Source organism: Coenobita brevimanus, chromosome 24 (assembly GCF_032717465.1).
Source record: "Coenobita brevimanus isolate Jiangsu-jjx chromosome 24, ASM3271746v2, whole genome shotgun sequence".
Classification (NCBI taxonomy): Eukaryota; Metazoa; Arthropoda; class Malacostraca; order Decapoda; family Coenobitidae; genus Coenobita; species Coenobita brevimanus.
Genome location: NC_136977.1, coordinates 56,132,989 through 56,155,809, shown reverse-complemented (window position 1 = coordinate 56,155,809; position 22,821 = coordinate 56,132,989). Strand labels below are relative to the sequence as shown.

General features: G+C 42.4%; 1 protein-coding gene across 1 annotated transcript in view; it reads left to right on the top strand.

The window, feature by feature from the left end:
• Window positions 1–22,821, top strand: part of LOC145393387 (adenylate cyclase type 8-like) — a 261,593-nt gene that overhangs the window by 19,937 nt on the left and 218,835 nt on the right. Inside the window, exons 4-5 of the mRNA XM_080267483.1 lie at window positions 15,893–15,995; window positions 21,676–21,829. Of these exons, the coding sequence (XP_080123609.1) occupies window positions 15,893–15,995; window positions 21,676–21,829 (257 nt within the window). The remainder of the gene's footprint in view (window positions 1–15,892; window positions 15,996–21,675; window positions 21,830–22,821) is intronic.

Here is a 22,821-nt window from a genome sequence, read left to right as displayed (position 1 = left end):
TGAGCTACTTGGGGATGAGGTAAGGGGAGCTGGAGTGGTGGCGGGGCAGGAGAGAGGCGCCCTTGTGTTCTTTGAGTCACTCCGTCTTGCCTTTCATCTCAGCCTCCCTGTGGCTCTGGGCTTGTCTTGCTTGTGTGGGGCTTACGGTGCGGCAGACAAGGCTTTTGTGGATTTACCCCTACTGGTATGTGGAGTGTGTGGCGTGGTTTATGGAGAGTGTGTGTGTGTGTGTGTGTGTGTGTGTGTGTGTGTGTGTGTGTGTGTGTGTGTGGCGGTGGATGTGGAGATGTGGTTGTGTTGGTCGGGGTTGATTAGGGGTCTGGTATGGTTGGTATTATTGTCGACTCTGGAAAGAGGTAGTGAGGTATTTAGTCGATAGAGGAGTGTGTGGAGAGGTGTGGAAGGCATGTGGAGGTGGTGTGGTGCTTGTGTGTGGGGTCAACCATACCCTTTTAAGTACCTCAGTGGAAGAATGTGACAATGCTACAGCTCTGCATCCTTTCCTGAACACTTCTTCGTGACTAGCATCATACTATAGGGTTAATCTCTTGTTACAACCCAGCAGTCGAGATTTAAGGATGGCAGTTTAAAGCCAACTTGGAGTGAAAAGAGTATTGTGTATTCACATTATATTGGTGGAAATTATCTTCCTTAATTTAGCTGCTTATTTCCTGTAGCTTAGTGGCAGAAAAAAAAAATACTCCAGCCCCACATTATTTCCACAACACTTCTTCGTTACTAACATCGTATTCAGGTGCAAGTTTCTTGTTACAGCTGAACATTCAAAGGAGAGAGGTGTCAGTGTGAGGCCAAAATATTAGTGAACAGAATACAGTATGATGAAGTATGATTAACAGACAGGTAAAACTTTTGAATGATTCTTTGATCACGAAGGAGGAAGTGGAGAAGGCAGTAGAGGAGATGAAAACAGGGAAAGCTGCAGGTATGGATGGGTGTGCTGTGGATTGCCTGAAGGGTGGTGGAGTGACTATTGTTGACTGGTTAGTAAGATTGTTGAATGTGTGCTTTGTGAAAGGTATGGTGCCAATTGACTAGGCAAGTGCTTGTGTGGTCGCGTTATATGAAGGCAAGGGTGATAAGTATGAATGTACTAGCTTTAGGGGTACAAGTCTGTTGAGTGTTGTAGGTAAGGTGTATGGTAGAGTGTTAATTATGAGAGTTACAGAGGGTACAGAGGGAGTGATTGGTGATGAGCATTGTGGCTCTAGGAGAGGGAGGGGATGCGTGGATCAGGTGTTCGCTATAAGTGTGTGAAAAGTATTTAGCGAAAGACAAGGATGTGTTTTGGGCATTCATGGATTTAGAGAAAGCGTATGATAGAATTGATAGGGAGGCTTTGTGGACTGTTTTAAGATTGTATGGACTTGATGGTAGGTTACTAAAAGGGGTGAAAAGTTTTTATATAATAGTAGAGCGTGTGTAAGAGTGGGAAATGCTGTGAGTGATTGGTTTCCCGTGAGAGTAGGGCTGCGACAGGGATGTGTGATGTCGCGTTGGTTGTTTAATATTTATATGGATGGTGTTGTAAGGGAGGTGAATGCAAGAGTTTTAGGTGGAGGTCCGAGTCTGGTGAATGTTGATGGTGGAGAGGGGAATCTGAACCTACTGCTGTTTGCAGATGATACTGCACTGGTGGCTGATTCAGAAGAGAGATTGAGACAGTTGGTAGTGGAGTTTGGAAGGGTGTGTAAAAGAAGGAAATTGAAAGTAAATGAGAATAAGAGTAAAGTGATGAAGTGTACGAGGTTGGTAGATGGTAGGGGGATGAATATAGTTTTGAATGGTGAGTTGCTTGAGGAGGTAGAGTGTTTTAAATATTTAGGGTCACATGTTGCTGTGAATGGAAGAATAGATGCAGACGTGAAGTTTAGAATAAATGAAGTAGGTAAGATGCTGGGAGGAATGAAAAAAGTGTTTAGATGTTCGCTTAGAATGGATGTAAAGAGAAGGCTGTATGAGGGTGTTGTGGTACCGACTGCGTTATATGAGGCTGAAACATGGAATATGGGTGTAACAGAGAGGAAAAGTTTTAATGTAATGGAGATGAGGTGTCTGAGAAGTATGTGTGGAGTGACGCGTATGGATCGAGTGCGAAATGATGAAGTGCGAAGGAGAACTGGAGTTGTTCGGGAGATGGCTGGTAAAGTTGAGCAGAGGATGTTGCAATGGTTTGGGCATATGGAGAGAATGGATAATGAGCGATTGGTGAAAAAGATGCTAGATCTGATGTGAGAGGTGTAAGGCTGAGAGGGAGACCACGAGTAGGATGGATGGACAGTGTGAAGAGAGCGCTGGATGCGAGAGGGATGTCTGTTGAGTAAGGAAGAGTGGCTGTGCGTGACAGAAATAAATGGAGAGAAATTGTGAATGAATAAGTGATGACGCAGCCCTGAGGGGATATTCTCCCGCATTAGGTCTGATCAGGTAGTCAGGTCAGGTGCGGGTAAGGGGATGGGTCTATTATGATGTGGCAGGGGTAAACCAGCTCTGCTGTCGGGCCTGCTGCGGATGTCACTGATTCCACTGCGCAGTTGACCCTTGTGCGGTGTGGTGCGGTGAGGATCTGTCCCTTCTCTCCTTTGTGACTAAGATGCGAATGAATGGGTTAGAATGGATGAGTAAATGGGAGTGTGTCGTCCTGTCTCGGCTACCTCCCTTTCCTTGGGGGAAGCAGCCTAGGTATATAGATAAATAGAGTCTGTTTCATTACGTTCGTTCACAATACTTTACCGCGCCATTTATCTGATTGAACGTAAATCGATCGTAAAAGAATCATCGTCCTTTTTAACTATTCGTAAACCCCAAGGACAATTGACAACATGGATGTCTTGTGTGCTGAAAACAGGGGATGAGTCTGGTGTGTGTGTGTGTGTGTGTTATAGAGAGAACGAGCATTTTATTTTATTCTTGTTGTTTACAGACAATTAAATTTAGCCTAGGAAAAGTACGAACAGGAGAGATAAGATCATGTCTCGTTAACAACCAATTCACCTGTACTTCTCACCTGGTCCGACCAAAACTATCAGGTGATGGGAAGAATAGACTTAATACATCGTTCCAGACGGGGGTTAAAGTTAGTGTTTATCTTTGTAGTCTTATCTTTGCTTCTACGTATGTCTTGCGTGTTTGGTGCAGGGTAGGAAAGAGGTTAGTTGGGTGAGACGTGAGAGACATAAGGTGTGTTGTGCTGGGGTACAGGTGCGGCAACGTTAACTTTACGGGGGCGGTACAGGCGTGAGGAGAATACTGCACCATCACATCCCACACCACAACTCCTTAATCCATTCCACACACACCATCATCACTACATCACACCCTTCCCACCTTCCCCCACAACCGTCCTTGTATCTCACGCACAAGCCACTATCCGTACATCACACACACACACACACACACACACACACACACACACACACACACACACACACACACACACACACACACACACACACACACACACACACACACACAGCACCAGAAGAAATAAGTAACAAAAGCTTCCCAGTTCCAAACACACACACACACACACACACACACACACACACACACACACACACACACACACACACCAATAACCAATAACAGAAAAAGTAACACCCAGTCAAAACACACCCACACCCACACTCACACCCACACCCACACTCACACCCCCCCACACACACACTCACACCCACACCCACACTCATCCCCCCACACACACACACTCACACCCACACCCACACTCACCCCCCCCACACACACGGGGGGGAGGGGGGCTGGCAGGAAGGCAAGCGCGCGGTCGCAAATTGGGCGACGAAACTCCAATTGTTTTTGGAAATATTATTCGGGAGAGAGAGAGAGAGAGAGAGAGAGAGAGAGAGAGGCGGACGCGAGTGGGGCTGCGAATTTCCAATTGTTTCCAGAAATATTATTCGAGAGAGAGAGAGAGAGAGAGAGAGAGAGAGAGAGGAATATTATGCCAGTAGGGACGGGAGAGAAGTAAAGTTTGGGGGGTAGGTGTGTGTGTGTGTGTGTGTGTGTGTGTGTGAGAGAGAGAGAGAGAGAGAGAGAGAGAGAGAGAGAGAGAGAGAAAGTGAGAGAGAGGCCAGAACATCCCATTTTTTTTTGTAAATATTATGGAAGCGAATATTTGGGCAGGACACTTGTTATGCTAATCCAATGGACCAAAAATCAAATTGGCATTACAGAACTATTTCCTTTACTGCCTGCCACGCACAATTACTGCTTTATTGAAATGGTAAAGGCCCTCCCTGCCCCTCAATAGTGCAAATCAGAGCCCAGTGGCGTTAAAATTACTGTGTTTTTACTGATTTTTGTTGGTAGTGTGGGTGTGGGGGGTTGGGTGTGTGTGTGGGTTTGAGGGGATTGTGTGGGTGTGGGGGTGGGGGGTTGTGTGTGTGTGTGGGTGTGTGTTTGGGCAGTGTGTTATTTTTTCTGTTATTGGTTATTGTTTTTTTTTTTCTTTGCGACACGGAAGCTTTTGTGTACTTCTTCCGATGATTGTGTGTGTGTGTGTGTGTGTGTGTGTGTGTGTGTGTTGTTTTACTAGCTCTCGTCCTTTTCTCATTTTTTTTTACTACTAAATTTTTCGTCGCCTTACGCAGACGCACCTCCTGTGGCATGCAGGAGGTGGCCGGATTTATTTTGCTTTATTTACATTTATTTATTTATTTATTTGAACGCTTCCAGGGTCGTAAGATAGTCACTCAAGGCGTTACTGATCAGGATTGACGTAGCCCTACCTCTGAAAATATTGAAAGAGAGAGAGAGAGAGAGAGAGAGAGAGGAAAATCATAATGAAGTAGTTGGGATTTCTGTTTATCCTGAAATGGTGTATATTTGTGGTGGGTAAAAAGGTGACTGATGTTTTAATAGACCTTAGATCGAATCCTTGCTCTGGTGATCTCTCTCTCTCTCTCTCTCTCTCTCTCTCTCTCTCTCTCTCTCTCTCTCTTTTCAGGAATTAACTTACATGCAAATTCCTCTCAAATTAACGTATGCAAATTGTAGTCTGCTTTGTCTGCCTCTTACTTTTTTGTACCTTGCCTTCTCTTTTGATCTCAGCTCTACTTTCTTTCTTTGTTTCTTTCTTGAGAGAGAGAGAGAGAGAGAGAGAGAGAGAGAGAGAGAGAGAGAGAGAGAGAGAGAGAGAGAGAGAGTCTGGACCAAGTTAGGGTGGCTGAATTAGTCTTCAGTAATATATAAGAGAGAGAGAGAGAGAGAGAGAGAGAGAGAGAGAGAGAGAGAGAGAGAGAGAGCGTAAAATCGTCTCAAGATAGGAGGAATTAAATAGAAAAATGACATGGGTACTCGGACTGAAGAGATGAAAATATGGCGTCTGCTCATTTGTAACTTTTTTTTGTGATTGTCTCGTAGTGACGGGGTTAATGAGGGCCCTAATTAACCCCTTTAAGTTAATTAGTCTCATAGGCTGAATAAAAAACAGAAAGAAGGCAAAAATATAATCTGTAATTGGTTAAAATTTGGGATAATGGTAGACGAGAGTATAATTGGCCTAGTTAAGGGTATAATGGCCTTGTTAACAGGTCATACCGGTAGCTAGTTGGTTATATTTTATTGGATAATTATAGGAGAGAGTATAACTACCTAGTAAAGAAAGAGTGAGAGACTGTTAGAGTACCATATATGTTGTTAGTTATAGTCTTGATAATTATAGTCATGACTATAATTACCTGTTAAAAAAGGGGCATATGACCTTGTTAATAGTGTGCATTTAATTATGTGCTTGATAATTATAGAGGTGGTTATACTGTAATAACATGGTAGTGAACAGCCTAATGACCTAGTTAGAATATGATGTCTGGCTACGAAATTGCGCGGAGGATATGTATTTACTCATATCTGTTTGTCTGTATACAAGATATTATTAAAGGTTGGTATCGGATTTCAATTACATCTGGTGAATAGATGGTCAGTGGATCAGGGTAGAGTTGATTAGATTTTGAGGTGGATACGGATATGGATGAGGAAATAAATCATAAATTAGTGGACGATGGCGGAAGCAGCTTTTCGAATTCGTGTAACAGGGCAAACTAAGACCGTAGATTTAATTGTCTGTGAGACCTTAAAAATATTAGTCTGGGAGGAAAGTGAAATTAGAAGAGTAAGTCATAAATATTGTTGCGGTGGCGGAGGTATGTCCTCTCGGAGTGCTTTCTGGTTATATTTTTCTACAATAAACCGATTACGTTTGGCTGGCAACAGTATGACTCTGTAGAATTATTATTATATTGCCATGAATCGCTAAATAACCTCGTTAGAATTTAATATCAGGTTAATTACGTTATAACATATTTTTAGATAATGACGCTATTAGGCCCGGCTGGCAATAATATGGCATCAGTATGAGATTATTAATATAGTTCAATAATTTGGGGGAGGGGATGTTAATTGCCTTGTCTGGTTAGCCTCATTAGATGCAATTAGGCTTTTTTTTTTTCTTTCTATCATGGTCATTATAGAGGGAAATCGAGAGGCATATTTGAAGGGCGTGTGAGGGAGGGGAAGTTTTAAGCCGCTTAGGACTGCCGATATGAGGTTGAAATTGAGGTTTTTTCTTCTGCCCGTGTTTTATGGAATGGCCCTCTCATTTGCATATAATTGGACGGGGCGGTTGGGGCCGGGGCGGGGCTGGGTGGGGATTTTAAGTACTCCTACACCCAGTGACATTGGCTGGTCGGGGCGGGTCGGGGCGATGTTAAGTATTCCCACGTCCCCACTGGTAAAGATGGGGCGGGGCGTGGTGGGGCAGGGCGGGGCGGGGTGCTACATATCCTCACGCCCACGAAACATCCCAAATTTCAGTCCCACACCCATGACCCACACTCCCACGACCCATCCCACTTCCGGTATTCAGTAGCCATTATCTCCCACAATATTCTCCCCCACTTACACTCTCAGTCACTCAGGAGCCTCAGTAAAATATAAAGTTCTGGTGAGGCATCGGACTGAATGGGTTAAATTTCAGACTTCAGTTGGTATATTCAGTCAGTGAGGAGATAAATAAGAATGTCATTATTTTCAGCAACTTCAGCAGCACCGTAATTACCGTTTGCCAGTAATTAGTACACTCATTAGCCACGTAATTATCAGGTGTTCTTAAGCTCTTCCGTATGTGAACGTGTCTTGTTTTTATTATCCAGGCAAATTTTTTAGTGTTATTGTATTTATTTATTTATTTATTTATTCGCGAACAGGTGGGATGTGGTATAGGTAGGGGTCTTTCCAGGCTGATTGTAATAGTATGATAACACCAAAGAAGAAAAAGATGTAGAAAAGAAAATGAACGAGAAAAGACAAGAAAGAAAGGAGGAAGGGAAGAAAGAAAGAACGAAAGAAAGAAAAAGAAGAGAAAGGAAGAAGGAAGGAAAGAAAGGCATCATCAGATTGACCAAAAAGTGAAGCATTACATTCAGTACGACCATCAAAATATATCCTTACCAGCACACTCAGTAATACCGATATCCAGGTATACTCCTTTTACCTCAACTTGGCCCAGATTTGTGTCCTTTTCCAGCTTATTTTATGTACCTCAGTGATAGAATGAGACACAGTATGGCTCAACATCCTCTCCATACCACTTCTTCGTGACTGACATCCTATTCTAGTGTTGATCAAGTAATTATTCGGAAAGGATAGATGGCAAGTTTAGGCAAAGTTTGAGTAAATAGGGTATAGTTAGAACGCCAGGAGAATCAAAATGTGAACCCAGTGGACTGTAGACCGAAGCTTGCCCATGTTCTGCGGTCCACCATCCACCCTGTGAATAGCCAAGCAGATCCACCGGCCGGTCACACGAATACCACCACGTGAAGGCGTCCCACTCCTGCACTAGCAACATATAAAGAGAAAACTCCCTCTTCGCCAAAATGTTTATGTAGATCGACCGGCACGTCATAGCAGTGCCACCACGTGAAGGCTTCTCACTCCTACGCCAGCAAATACCTCCTTATCAGCGAAATGTTTTCTGTGAAATAATTGGGCCCCTCTTCTCTCCCTTCCAGCCCAGCCAAGCGCCCTAAAGCACATCCATAGCCCCGGCAAATGTGGTTTATGTCCAGACCGCTCCCAGTGCCGTGAAATTGCTGAGTTCGAGCTGCGTGCCCTCCTTTACGGGATGAGTGAGGGCAGAGGGAGATGTGGGCGGACTTGAAGAGTGTGCGGAGAGACTTTTAGGAGAGTGTGGAGAGTTTCAGTGGAATAGAGAGAGACAGGAAAAAGTGTGGATGTACTTAAAAGAGTGAAGAGATGTTTGAAAGAGTGCGGCAAGACTTTAAGGAGAGTGTGGAGACTTCAGGTAAGAGAGAGAGAGAGGGGGGGGGAAAGAGGGTGCGGGGTGTAGAGTTACTGGGTGAGGGGACATCTGAGAGAGCGTGAGAAAGTGAGACTTTGTGTGTGTGTGTGTGTGTGTGTGTGTGTGTGTGTGTGTGTGTGTGTGTGTGTGTGTGTGTTCTTCCCCTTCATTACGGCGGATTTGTAAACAGGTAATTAGGTCAAGACCACCACCCCACTCTCCCCACCTCACTCTCCCCACCCCACTTTCCCCACCCCACTCTCCCCACCCTGCTCCCCTCACCCCACTCTCTCCTCACCCCATTCTCCTTATCCCACTCTCCTCACCCCACTCCCCTCACCCCACACTCATCACCTCACTCTCCTCACCCCACTCTCCCACCCCACTCTCTCCTCACCCCACTCCCGTCACCCCACACTCATCACCTCACTATCCTCACCCCACGCTCCCCACCGCACTCTCCTCACCCCACTCCCCACCCCACTGCCCTCACTCCACTCCCCTCACCTCACTCTCCTCACCCCACTCCTCTCACTCCAGTCTCCCCACCCCACATTCATCACCCCACTCTCCCCACCCCACATTCATCACCCCACTCTTCTCTCCCCACTCCCCTCACCTCATCTCGGTCTGGCACGCCCCGCTACCTTCATTTCTCATCCTCCCTCCTTCATGCTCCACTGCAGTGACTTCTTTCTCTCAATGCATTGTCTTTCTCTTCCCCTCCTTCCCCTCTGCAGTTTCTCTTTCATTTCCTCATTACGTCTTTCCCCTCGTGACTCCCCTGCTCCCCTCTTCCATCCCTCTTACACGTCTTTCAACCCCTATTCCACCCCACTTCCACCCTTCTTTTATTCGTCTCTTTTTCCCCAATTCCACTTCTCATCCACCCCTCTTTTTTTCTATCCTTCAACCTCTTTTCCTTGACCCGTCTTTCACTTCTCTTCTGGCTGTTTCTCTCACCCATCTTCCCGCCTCTCTTTCATCCCTTAACAGTCCTCTCCCTTACTCCCTATCACCCTTCTTTCAGCGACTTATCTCTCTCTTCTCGTCTCTTCCGTTCTTCCCCTTCTCTGTCTCAGCTTCCTCATGACTCATTTCCCCTCATCTCTGTCGTCTCTCCCCATGTTCATTTTACTTTCCCTGGTCGCTCCGTCACCCCAAATCCTTCATTTCTAGCTCACACATGTTACGATCTTCCTTTCCTCTTTATATTCATGGCTGTAGAAACTATATATATATTTTTTCGAAGTCTGTGTTTTTAAGTGAAAGGATGAAGGGAGGGAGCTCTTATCTGTGACGTCTTGTGTGTTACGGTGTGTGTTATGATTTGTTGTGTGTTATGTTCTGTTGTGTTGTGTGCAGTGTTCTTGTATTTTGTTTTTCTGTTGTGTTCATCCTTCTGACAGACAATTTTATACAGTTTTGTGGACACTTCTTGTAAAATCCTCATTACTTCTCCCCACGTTCTCTCTCTCTCTCTCTCTCTCTCTCTCTCTCTCTCTCTCTCACACACACACACACACACAAACACATACACACACACACACACACACACACACACACACACACACACACACACACACACACACACACACACACACACAGACCTTTCATCCCGGCCGCGTTCACTAGCGACGAGAGCCACTGTACCACACTTTGATGCAGCCAAGTTGAGAAGCGGCTTTGTGTGGCCTCGCGTCTGATCAACCTGACAACCTCCTATCTAACCAGGCCCTGTGTTCGAATCCTGGCGTGTGTTTACCTTAGAGTTAAAGCATAAGAGGCCTCGAAGCACCGGCCTCATTTGGCTTGTTTAACATCTCTTATAATTAGATTCTGTCACGTAGGTATTGACAGTTTCATTTACATACGAGAGGATATGGAGTTCAGCAGAATAAATCGCTAAGGAAAAGTTGTCACGAGATCCCCAGAGCCACTCAGACAACGACTCCCGTTCTTGGGTTCGAATCCCGGCGCGTGTTTACAGTGGAGCGGGTGTCTGGTGGGTGTCCTTCCAGGCTACTTAAGTGGAGTCATTCTCTCTCTCTCTCTCTCTCTCTCTCTCTCTCTCTCTCTCTCTCTCTCTCTCTCATTATTACTACTACTAGTACTACTAGTACTACTACTACTACTACTGCTGCTGCTGCTGCTGCTGCTATTGTTATTATTATTATTATTATTATTATTATTATTATTATCATTATGCCTTGAGATTATTGCAATCCTGTTGTAGTAATTCTTTTTACACTTAATTATTATTATTATTATTATTATTATTATTATGCCTTGAGATTATTGCAATCCTGTTGTAGTGATTCTTTTTACACTTAATTTTAACCTCTTCAGTCCGATTACTTGTTTTTTATTTTATTATTACTACAGCTAGACGATTGTGTAGAGTAATCGTCAGCTGTAGTGATTGGTGTGTGTGTGTGTGTGTGTGTGTGTGTGTGTGTGTGTGTGTGTGTGTGTGTGTGAGAGAGAGAGAGAGGGAGGGAGGGAGAGGTTTTGTGAGTATGCTTTTGACCTGTGTGTGTGTGTGTGTGTGTGTGTGTGTGTGTGTGTGTGTGGTGAGAAGTATGAGGTAATATTTAGTTTGCCATTAGCGATATTGCCCATCTCTCTCTCTCTCTCTCTCTCTCTCTCTCTGTCGTCCTTATCGCTTTTATTAATATTATTACCATTTACGTTCTTCTTATTGTCCATTTGGTCGCGTGTGCTATTGTTATCGTTCTCTCTCTCTCTCTCTCTCTCTCTCTCTCTCTCTCTCTCTCTCTCTCTCTCTCTCTCTCTCACACACACACACACACACACACACACACACACACACACATCGTTTTCCGATGATGTGCATTTCGGCAATTTTCCCAGATGCTCTTCCCCCCCCATCCTAAATATTCAGTCCTGTCTCGTAGCCTCTGCATATGCACCTGAGAGAGAGAGAGAGAGAGAGAGAGAACACCATTGCGGTATATATCAAAGAGAGTGTTTCCGGGCCGGATATTTCCTCCCCAGACGAGAGAGAGAGAGAGAGAGAGAGAGAGAGAGAGAGAGAGAGAGAGAGAGAGGGAGAGAGAGAGAGGAGAACACGAATGGAACACGAGTAGAAGAGGGCGTGGGTAGGGCGGGTGTTCTCTCTCTCTCTCTCTCTCTCTCTCTCTCTCTCTCTCTCTCTCTCTCTCTCTCTCTCTCTCTCTCTCTCTCTCTCTCTCTCTGTCGATGCTAAGGACAGTGATGAACGATAGAAGGTTTTTAGTCATGAGGCGTGTGATGGATAGTTGGGGATTAGAACTAGACTGAGGGGAAGAGGGGAATGAATGGGGAGGTTGGGGAGTGGGAAGGGGAGGTTGGGGAGTGGTGAGGGGAGGTTGGGGAGTGGGGAGGGAAGGCTGGGGAGTGGGGAGGGAAGGCTGAGGCAAGGGGAGAAGAATTGGATATTTGTAATTTTTATGCTCCCTCTCAAAACATCCCAAATTCCCAAATATGACGGACACTTTTGATATTGGTTATAAATTCATCTTTTTTTTCTTTATTTTTTTCAGGTAGTCTCTCTTTGCCTTGACACACCATACGTGCGTTGTGTGTGTGTGTGTGTGTGTGTGTGTGTGTGTGTGTGTGTGTGTGTGTGAGAGAGAGAAAGAGAGAGAGAGAGAGAGAGAAAATTATTAACGTGACAGTCATAGAAACCTGAGAGTGATAAAATGTATATGAAACCAGATCTGTTTACCTGCATAACAACGATGTGTGTGTGTGTGTGTGTGTGTGTGTGTGTGTGTGTGTGTGTGTGTGTGTGTGTGTGTGTGTGTGTGTGTGTGTGTGTGTATGTATTAATCTGACCTTTACACAGAGCGACACAACGGGGATTCACTGTTATAGTTGCATTATATCACCGCTGATAAACAACACAATAGGACAGTTTTTTATGTGCCATTTATTAACACGTATTTTGCCATAATTTAAATGTGATCTGTTTTATTTAAGGCTACATCATTCGTTACTAGGTCAGAGTTTTTATTTATTTATTCATTCATTCATTCATTCATTCACTTTTTTATCCCAGAGGTTGCATGAAGCCTAAAGGAATTTATTCATAACTCGATTTTATTTTTCATTTCAACTCATTTTTTTGGTAAGGGTAGGGTAATATATTCAGGTTTATCAGCCTTTTTCCTTTTTTTAAATTTTCGCTTCCATTGGTTTGTAATCTGGAACAGGAGTAATGGATTCAGGTTTGTTGGCGATGTAAGCACAATAATGATATTAATAATTATTATTATAATTATTATTATTATTATTATTATTATTATTATATTAATAATAATAATAATAATAATAATAATAATGATAATAACTGAGGAACTCATAACCATCTGAGAACCCAAACTGCATAAACTAGTTGAAGGAGGGAGAGTTGTGGTTCTAGGCTCATCTGATACATGTACTCGGTGGACTGCAGGCTGTAGTTGTCTGTCTTCAGTCCGCCATCCACCTTCCGGGGAATAGTGAAGTAGCTGAGAGACGTACACCAAGCAGTGGAGTCTCACGGATATTTCAGTGCCACCACGTGAAGGCGTCCCTCTCATTTCCACATAGGCAGTGAAACATGGGTAGTAAATCCCGGAGAGTTTTTCCCCCAATCTCTTTTATTTGGCTGATGTTAATGGACTGGGCTTGTCAGTGCCAGGATGGACTAAAGACATGGTAATTGGGTTCATCCATAGGCCACCTGGGAGAAATATTTGACCAGTTTTGACACCACCCATCTTAACATTGGCATACTTTTAATTAACACCTGCGCATTTCATTTTACACCGTCACATTTCATTAACACCTGCATATATTATGAACACCTGCGCATTTTATTAACACCGGCGCATTTTATAAACCTGCGCATTTTCAGTTAACACTGGCGCATATTTAAATAAACACTTGTGCATTTTTCCACTCCGTTTTCTCCAGCATTTTTTTTTTTTTTACTTCACACATGCATACGTGATTTTTTCATTGTGTGTGTGTGTGTGTGTGTGTGTGTGTGTGTGTGTGTGTGTGTGTGTGTGTGTGTGTGTGTGTGGTGAAAATAATAGCTGTCCTAATTTGACTCCCGCTAAGGACGGCCGCTAATAGCTTTCTTAACAAGCAATTAAACTCCTTCCACGAAACTTTTTTTTTTTTAAGGAAAGACAGTATTTTACATAGACGGAAAGATTAATATTTTTTTTAGATTTATTTATTTATTTGTTTTTTTACTTATTTATTTTTTTACTGTTTTGCATTTTTATTCTTATTTAATTGATTGAAAATTGCAAGGGTATATTTTTCTGTACTGAGACTGAATGTTTTTTAAATCTGGTTTTAGATTAAGAAATACGTATGTATCGATCGATCTGTTTATCTATCTGTCTCTGTCTGTCTGTGTGTCTGTCTTAAAAAGGTCGTTTTCCCCAAAGACATAAAGTGACCTTTTAAAATAATTTTTAATCTGTTGCGGAGAGGTAAATTGTTAAAAAGCCCTCACCCTATCCACTTGTTGTGTGTGTGTGTGTGTGTGTGTGTGTGTGTGTGTGTGTGTGTGTGTGTGTGTGTGTGTGTATTAATCTGACCTTTACACAGAGCGACACAACGGGGATTCACTGTTATAGTTGCATTATATCACCGCTGATAAACAACACAATAGGGTAGAGTTTTTTATGTGTCATTTATTAACACGTATTTTATCATGATTTAAATGTGATCTGTTTTTTTTTAAGGCCGATTCATTCGTTATTAGGTCAGAGTATTTTTTTATCTATTTATTTATATATTTATTCACTCATTCTTTCGTTCATTCATTTATTTTTTTTATCCCAGAGGTTGCATAAAGCCTAAAGGAATTTATTCATAAGTCGAATATTTTACTTTTCATTTCAACTCATTTTTTGGTAAGGGTAGGGTAATAGATTCAGGTTTATCTGCCCTTTTCCATTTTCAATTTCACTTCCTTTGGTTTGTAATCTGGAACTGGAGTAATGGATTCAGGTTTGTTGGCGATATACGCACATAATAATAATAATAATAATAATAATAATAATAATAATGATAATAATAATAATAATAACTGAAGAACTCGTACCCAGCTGAAAACTTAAACTGCGTAAAACACTTGAAAGAGGGAGAGTTGTGGTACCAGGCTCATCTGGTACGTGTACTCGGTGACCTGCAGGCTGTAGTTGGCTTCCTGCAGTCAGCCATCCTCCTTCCGGGGAATAGAAAAGTAGCTGAGAGACGTTTACCAAGCAGTGGAGCCGCCTGGTTATATCGGTGCCACCACGTGAAGGCGTCCCTCTCATTTCCACAGAGGTAGTGAAACATGGGTAGCAAATCCCATAGAGTTTTATTTTCAGTCTTCGGCTGATGTTAATGGACTGGGTTTTTTAATGCCAGGATGGACTAAGAACATGGTAATTGGGTTCATCCATAGGTCACCTGGGAGAAATATTTGACCCGTTTCGACACTACCCACCATCACATCTGCATACTTTTAATTAACACCTGCGCATTTCATTTAACACCGGCGCATTTTTTATTAACACCTGCATATATTATTAACACATGCGCATTTTATTAACACCTGCGCATTTTAATTAACTTTGGCGCATTTTTAATTTAACACCTGTGCATTTTTCCACTCCGTTTTCCCACATTTTTTTTTTTTTACTTCACAGCAGACGAGATATTGTTTGTGTGTGTGTGTGTGTGTGTGTGTGTGGTGAAAATAATAGCTGTCCTAGTTTGACTCCCGCAAAGGACGGCCGCTAATAGCCTTCTTAACAAGCAATTAAACTCCTACCACTAAACTCCAAACTTTTTTTTTTTTTTTGCGAAGGAAAGACAATATTTACATAGACGGAAAGATTAATGTTTTTTAGATTTATCTATTTATTTGTTAATTATTTGTTTTTTACGGTTTTGCATTTTTATTCTTATTCTTTTATTGATTGAAAATTACATGGGTATATTTTTCTGTACCAAGACTGAATTTTTTTAAAATCTGTTTTTAATTAAGGATTATGTAGTAAAAGTATTATTCATTCTCTCTCTCTCTCTCTCTCTCTCTCTCTCTCTCTCTCTCTCTCTCTCTCTCTCTCTCTCTCAGACTATCTGTCTGTCTATCTGTGTGTCTGTCTGTCTATCTGGCTTTCTGTCTGTCTGTCTGTCTGTCTGTCTGAAGGTCATTTTCCCCACATAGACAAAAAAAAAAAGTCATTTTAAACTAATTTTTTGTCTGTAACGGAGATGTAAATTAGTAAAAAACCTTCACTCTATCCACGTGTTGTATATATATATGTGTGTGTGTGTGTGTGTGTGTGTGTGTGTGAGAGAGAGAGAGAGAGAGAGAGAGAGAGAGAGAGAGAGAGAGAGAGAAGAAGAAGAAGAAGAAGAAGAAGAAGAAGAAAAGTATTTATTAGAAAAAGTTGAGAGAAACAGGGGAACGAAATTAACTTCTTCTTCTTTGCCACAGCTGAGTCTTCTTCTCTTCCTCATGCAGCAATTAATTCTCTTTCTTCTTCTTTCCAGCAATCGACCGAACCAGCTCAACCAGAGAGGCTGATCCCACAGGTCAAATCTTCAAGAGAGGTCACGTGTACCATGGCATCTACTTCCCTACCCTCACGAACAGGTAGTCAAGATAAGGCGCCTCTACCCTCCTACCTATACTAGTCTCTCCTTTTGTGTTCATATATCTACCCTATCCTTGTCTTATCCCAGGTCTGTCTACCTTCCTACTTCTGCTAATCTATCTTTTATGTCTGTCTTTTTCTGCCTCCTTCCATATCAGATTAAATTTTCTTCTTCACACGTCTCTTCATGATTACTTTGCATATTCTTAAAGGTTTTGGATAGGTGGATAGATATATATAGAGTCAGATAGATAGACAGATAGATAGATAGATACATTGATTGATAGGATAGTAGGTAGGTTGGTAGGTATTTAGGGAGATAGATAAATAGATAGAGAGATAGATAAATACAGATATATAGATAGGTAGTTGGAGGGAGGGATAGATTGATAGATAGATAGATAGACAGATGGACAGATAGATATATAGGAAGGTAGGTAGGTAGGTAGGTAGACAAATAGATAGATGGTAGATAGGAAGGTAGGTAGGTAGGTAGGTACACATAAATAGATAGATGGATGGATGGATGGATGAATGAGTGGAGGATAGATAGATAGCTAGATAAATAAATAGGTATTGTAGGTAGGTAGAGATGGATAAATAGATAGATAGATAGACAGAATTTCCTTAGAGTTTGCCCTTTTGTGCTGTTTTTCCGAATCCTGTTAAACTGTCTTGAATATACCTCTCCTTGTTGATATCTACATAAATCTCTCTCTCTCTCTGGCTTTGTTGTCTTAGCTTGATATTCAGAGGTCGTTTCTCCCCTATGTTTGTTTGTTTGTTTTTTCCCCCAATTCTCTTGTTTCCCTTTGGCCTCCTCCCTTTTCCTCCTCCCTTTGTGTTGGTCCTCTTTTTCTTCCTTCGCCTATACCGTTGCTGGTCTCTCCTTCCTTGGTACACACACACACACACACACACACACTCTCTCTCTCTCTCTCTCTCTCTCTCTTGGCTGGCTTTCGTTTTTCTCTCTTTAATAATAATTTACTCATTTTACCTATTAACCACTGCAAATCTCCTCTCTTTTTTCCACTCTAACCCCTACACTTCTCTCTTCAAAGCAGTCCCTTCTCTTTTTCCCCACTAAACCATTCACTTCTCTTTCAAGGCAAGTCCCCTCTTATACACTTCTCTCTCCAAAGCAAATCCCCTCTTACACTTCTCTCTTCTAAGTAATTCCTCTCTTTTTTTCCTTTCTAAACCTTACAGTTCTTACTTTGATGAAGCAAACTATCGATCCATTATTTTTTTTTACTGTATATTTAAAGTGTGTTAATGTGGTGTCTCCAAAAGCCTCCAAGAAACTATACTCGGCGCCACGCAACTTGTCACCTAAGCCCCGCCCCCTCAACCACCACCCAGCCAGTAGGAGGCATAGAACTTCAGGAAGGGGGCGGGGCTTAATAGACTAGTTGCGTGACTGTGCGTAAGACCCACGTATTGTATTTCCAAACCATGATAATCTTAAAACTGCCACCTAATTGTAAAAAAAAGAAAAAAAAATAATGGTTTGCCTTCAGTGTGGTGATTTTTGCGTTAGTAATAGGGTGACTGGGTTTGTAATAATGAAAAATGAAAATAAAATCATGGTTTCAGTGGACAAGTGCTCATTATTGATGTGATAATTTTGACTAATAAAAAGGCGTATTTAAGGAAAATCTGTGGTTACTCATATTCTCCCCTCTCACCCTCAGCCCTCTTCACCCTCCCTCCCTCCTCAGCCTGCTTCACTCTCCCCTCTCACTCCCCTCTCCCCAGCTGTCCCGTCTCCCTTTTTCCCCTGCCTTCCTGCTACCTTCATCCTCCTCACCGTCAGTATTTCTCACTCCCCTCGCACCAGCTGTACCACTTTCCCTCGCTTCATGTTATCCTCATTTCCCCTCACCCTTACCTCACCTCTGTTCTTCTCTTACTCCCCTCACCTCGAGTTCCTTTCACTTCCCTCTCATTACCATGTATTCCTCCCCTCGGCTTCATTTTACTCTCATCACCCCCAGACCCTCCGCTCTTCTCACTCTCCCCTCTCCCTCTGTCCTTCGCATTCTCCCCTCACCCTCTGTCTTTCGCATTCTCCCCTCACTCTACTCTTCTCACTCTCCCCTCACCCCAACCCCTCTCATTCTTGTTCCCTCATTTTTCCCCTTCCCTTCCCCTCCCCAGCCCTGCCGTTTCCCCTGTCTGTCTGTTTGCTTTCCCCTCACTTGCCCCTCGTGTCAGACGTCTGTTCCCCTCGCTTCCCGTCACTCTCGTAAGCTCTTGACCACCTAAACGACCTCTGTTGGTTTGATTCGACCTTCAAACCCCCCCCCATCTCTCTCTCTCTCTCTCTCTCTCTCTCTCTGTCACACACACACACACACACACACACACACACACACACACAAACAAACTTTTTCAGGCTTTTTTTTCTTCATTTTTATCTCCTTTGGATATCAGTGTATCTTTTTATTTATTTTTATTTATTTATTTATTGTGATGGCACGTATATAACCTTACTACCCCTCTGCCTGGTTCTATAAACGTCCTTCATCTCCCTACCTATCCCCCGAAAGGAGGATGGTGGACTGCAGGAGGAGGACAGCTTCTGCCTGCAGTCCACTGGGTTCACATTTGAGATGAGCCTGGGGCCACAACAACAACAACAACAACAACAAATTTTCAAAAAGCATTGGAAAAACCTGCTGCAGTTTATCTATATGTTGTAGGAAAGTACATGAAAACTGTCATGTTAAAATTGTAAAGAATATTACAAGTTGTATTTAAGGTTATTTCCAAAAAGTGTATTAGGATATTTACTTTGTGTTTATCTGTGAATTATGTTTTTGATGAGAGGATATTGGTCAGCGTTGTCTATGTGGAGATGATGTGATGATGTTTCCTTAGGACTTCCCTGGGGGCAAATGAGATTGTCTTGGGGGCAGATTGGGTTTTCTTAGTGTTTCCTGTGTGTGGGAAATAAGATCGATTGGGAAGTGTGTGTTATAAATCAGTGTTACTGGGGTTGAGAGTATTTTCTTTCCTCTATAGAGATGATTGTCTTTTTTATGTTTAGTTTACGGTGGAGTTGTAATTATGTGCCCGTGTGTGTGTGTGTGTGTGTGTGTGTGTGTGTGTGTGTGTGTGTGTTTATCAGGCTGTTATTGTATTCATTTTTTGTTTATCTATGTCTGTCGATGTTTATATAATTAATTAAATCTCTCGACCTCTCAGTTCACCTTTATCTATCTGTATCTGTCAGTCCTAATATATTGTATCTATGTGTCTGTCTGTATATGTCTTTCTATATATTTATCTATCTATCCATCTATCTGTCTGTATATTTATGTATCTGCCCATCTGTCTATCTATCTATCTATCTATCTATCTATCAGTGTTTGGTGGGTGGGGGGAGCCTTTCTGCTTGTATGTCCTTGTCTTAAACTGATGAAATAATTTTAATATAACCTTCCTTATGCCACCAACCACGAAAGGGCCAGCTGGTCTGTTGCTGTTTGCTTTCCTCTGTACTCCTTTCTATCTATCTGTCTGTTGTCTTACCTATCAGCCTGTTTATCTACTCCCTCTACATATATTTTCACGTTGTATCTACTCATTCAACTTCACCTTCATCATTCTCTCTCTCTCTCTCTCTCTCTCTCTCTCTCTCTCTCTCTCTCTCTCTCTCTCTCTCTCTCTCTCCCCTAATCCCTCTATCCGTCTTAATACCGTCTTTATCATCACTAATCTCGTCTTGTCTCTCTCTCATCCCCTTCTTTGTGTCAGTGAATTTAGTTTTGTGTTTTATTGGTGTTTTTCTTGCTTGTTTTTTTCTTGGTGTGACCTTCCTGATTCGTGTCGTTTATGTATTCTGTGTGTGTGTGTGTGTGTGTGTGTGTGTGTGTGTGTGTGTGTGTGTGATCGTTTGTGTTTATGTAATTCTCTCTCTCTCTCTCTCTCTCTCTCTCTCTCTCTCTCTCTCTCTCTCTCTCTCTCTCTCTCTCAGCTCCTAGCCCCGTATTCTCATCGAGTAAGGAAGCTCCCTAACACCTCTTCCTTAGCGATTTATTTTTGGATATGGCTGGTTCATATCCTTCTATACGTTAATCAGGCAGAGTATGGCGATATTGAAACGACTGAAGTAACACCGAATAGGACAGTAAGGTGTAATTAGCAAAATAAATCACATAGGAAAAGGTGTTAGGGAGCTTCCTTGACCGAAAAGTATACGGGTCCTGTTTTCTTTTACTTCACCTATTTCGTCCTTTTGTTTCGTTCCAGCCTTTTCGCCATTTACATTCCTACTTTTTTCTTCATTCTTCGTCATTTCTCAGTTGTCTTCGTAAAATTCATCCTTCGCCCTTTCTTGAGCGCTATCTGCCTGATAATATTGCTATTTTTTCGCCTTCATATGTACGAATTTAGTCCATATTTCATTTTGTTTCGTCCTTTTTGTCATTTCATAGTCATTTCGTCTGTAGCATCTCCCCTTTTCCCCAAATCTTTCGTTTTTTTCTCAGTCTTTTGCGTATTGTGTCACCAGCTCTGTTTCCGTGATCATATTCCTTAACCTTTCTCCATCTCTCATAATTTACCAGTTCATTTCGATCATGCTTCTCTTAATTCGTCCTTTCCTTCATCGTTTCCCAAATCTACCCTATCTCTCGTACTTTCCCAAATCTTTTCGTTCATGCTTCTCTCTATTCTTTCGTCTTTCTTCGTTTCCCAAATCTCGCCTATCTCTTGTACTTTCCCAAGTCTTTTCGTTCATGTTTCTCTTTATTTCGTCCGTTCCTTCGTCGTTTCCCAAATCTAATCGTCCATGCTTTTTCCCTTTCCTTCAGTCATTCCTTATTTTTTTCCGTTTTCTATGTATATTCGTTGATATTCTTCCATTTTCTTCGCTCTTGCTTCGTTTCTTTAGTCATTAATTTTCTCATAAGTATTCGTCGCTATTCCATTTTCTTCGCTCTTTCCTTATTTCTTTTCGTCATTTCCCATATATGTTCGTCGATATTTATTCCACTTTCTTCACTCGTTCGTCATCTCCGCCGTTTTTCTTTTTCGTCCAAATTCATCGTCTTTCGTCCGTAATTCCTTCTGTTATTCGTTTATTTTCAACCCTGATTTATATTCGCCTTTCCGTAATTCCCTTTCGTCCTTATTTCATTCTGTTTCGGCCATTTTTCTTTCCTTCGTTACACCTACCTAGACGTGTTCCACTAGGTCTTCAGTACAAACAAACAAATACACGTGCAATCCTTATAATTTCCCTCTGACCACTTTCATTTCTCAAGCCTTTTCGTTCTTTTATTCAATTCTTTTTATTGAGTCCTTCGCCATTAGTAGTAGTAGTAGTATCATCATCATCATCATCAATAGTAGTAGCAGCAGCAGCAGTAGTAGTATCATCATCATCATCATCATTAGTAGCAGCAGCAGCAGTAGTAGTCGTATCATCATCATCATCTTCATCTTCATCATCAGTAGCAGCAGCAGCAGCAGCAGTAGTAGTAGTAGTAGTAGTAGTAGTATCATCATCATCATCATCATCAGTAGTATTAGCAGTAGTAGTCAACATTTTCCTCCCCCATCCCATTTTCATTCACAATTTCTTCCATTTTCTTCTCATTCGTCTTTTCTTTCCACCCGCAATTTTTCCTTTCTTCCTCTCATTCGTCTCTTCCTCCTTGGCCCCAGCTTCCGGGACGAGCAGCTGGAGGTGGCGTTTCAGCGGTACTCACACAGGCAGCGGCAGAAATCCCTCATGATGGTGAATGGCGTTGATCTTGCCCTTAAGCTGGCCCTCCTCGCAGTCTTCCTCAGCAACGACTCGACCACGCACCAGACAGAGGTGAGTCAGTAGGTAGAGGCAGGTAAATGGTGAGTCAGCGGATAGAGTCAGGTAAGAGAGGTGAGACAATGGGAAGAGTCAGGTAACAGGTGAGTCAGCGGGTAGTCACATAACAGAGGTGTGTCAACGGGTAGAGTCAGGTAACAGAGGTGAGTCAGTAGGTAGATTCAGGTAAGAGGTGAGTCAGCGGGGAAAGTCAGGTAACAAAGATGAGTCAGCGGGTAGAGTCAGGTAACAGAGGTGAGTCAGCAGGGAGAGTCAGGTAGTCAGTAAAAAGTGAAGGGAGTGAAGTTAAAAAAAAAAAAATGAAGGATGGAAGGAAATGGGAAGTAAGGAAAGGGTGAAAAAAAATAACAAAAGGAGAGAATGGAAAACAAGAGAAGAAGGGAAGAGATAGGAAAAGGAAGTAGTTGTAACAATAGTTTAACACGAGACTCTGGTGCTAGTCACGAAGAAGTGGTATAAAGTTATGTAGAACCATAGTATTGTCTTATTCTGCTACTGAGCTGCGTGAAATGAGAAGCAAAAGGACGAAAATTTGGGCCAGGTTAAAGTGAAAGGCTTATAGTAGCGTTCAAGAAGTTATTTGGGGATCTTAGTGTATTTCTCAGATCCTTGGGGAAATCTTAAGAAGCCTTTCTGGACTCACAGATAAGAGGCTGAGAGAGAGAGAGACAGAGAGAGAGAGAGAGAGAGAACATCGGGTTTTCACCACGTTTGTCTTCCTGCCCCTACCATCAACTCAATCGATTTCCATTTTACCCGCCTCTGTCCTCCCTTCCCACCCCATCGTCTTCCCGTCCACCGCTGTCACTCCTGTCTTTCCTCTGTCTCTCTAATCATCACTTCTAGCTGTCTGATAGCCTCCACAGGGACGGAATTTCGCTGTAATGCAAGCCTTCACTCATCTTTTGGCGGCGAAATTGGCGAGGACACGAAATCAACACGAACATGACATGATTACGAAGCTTTTACCGTGAAATCGCTAATAA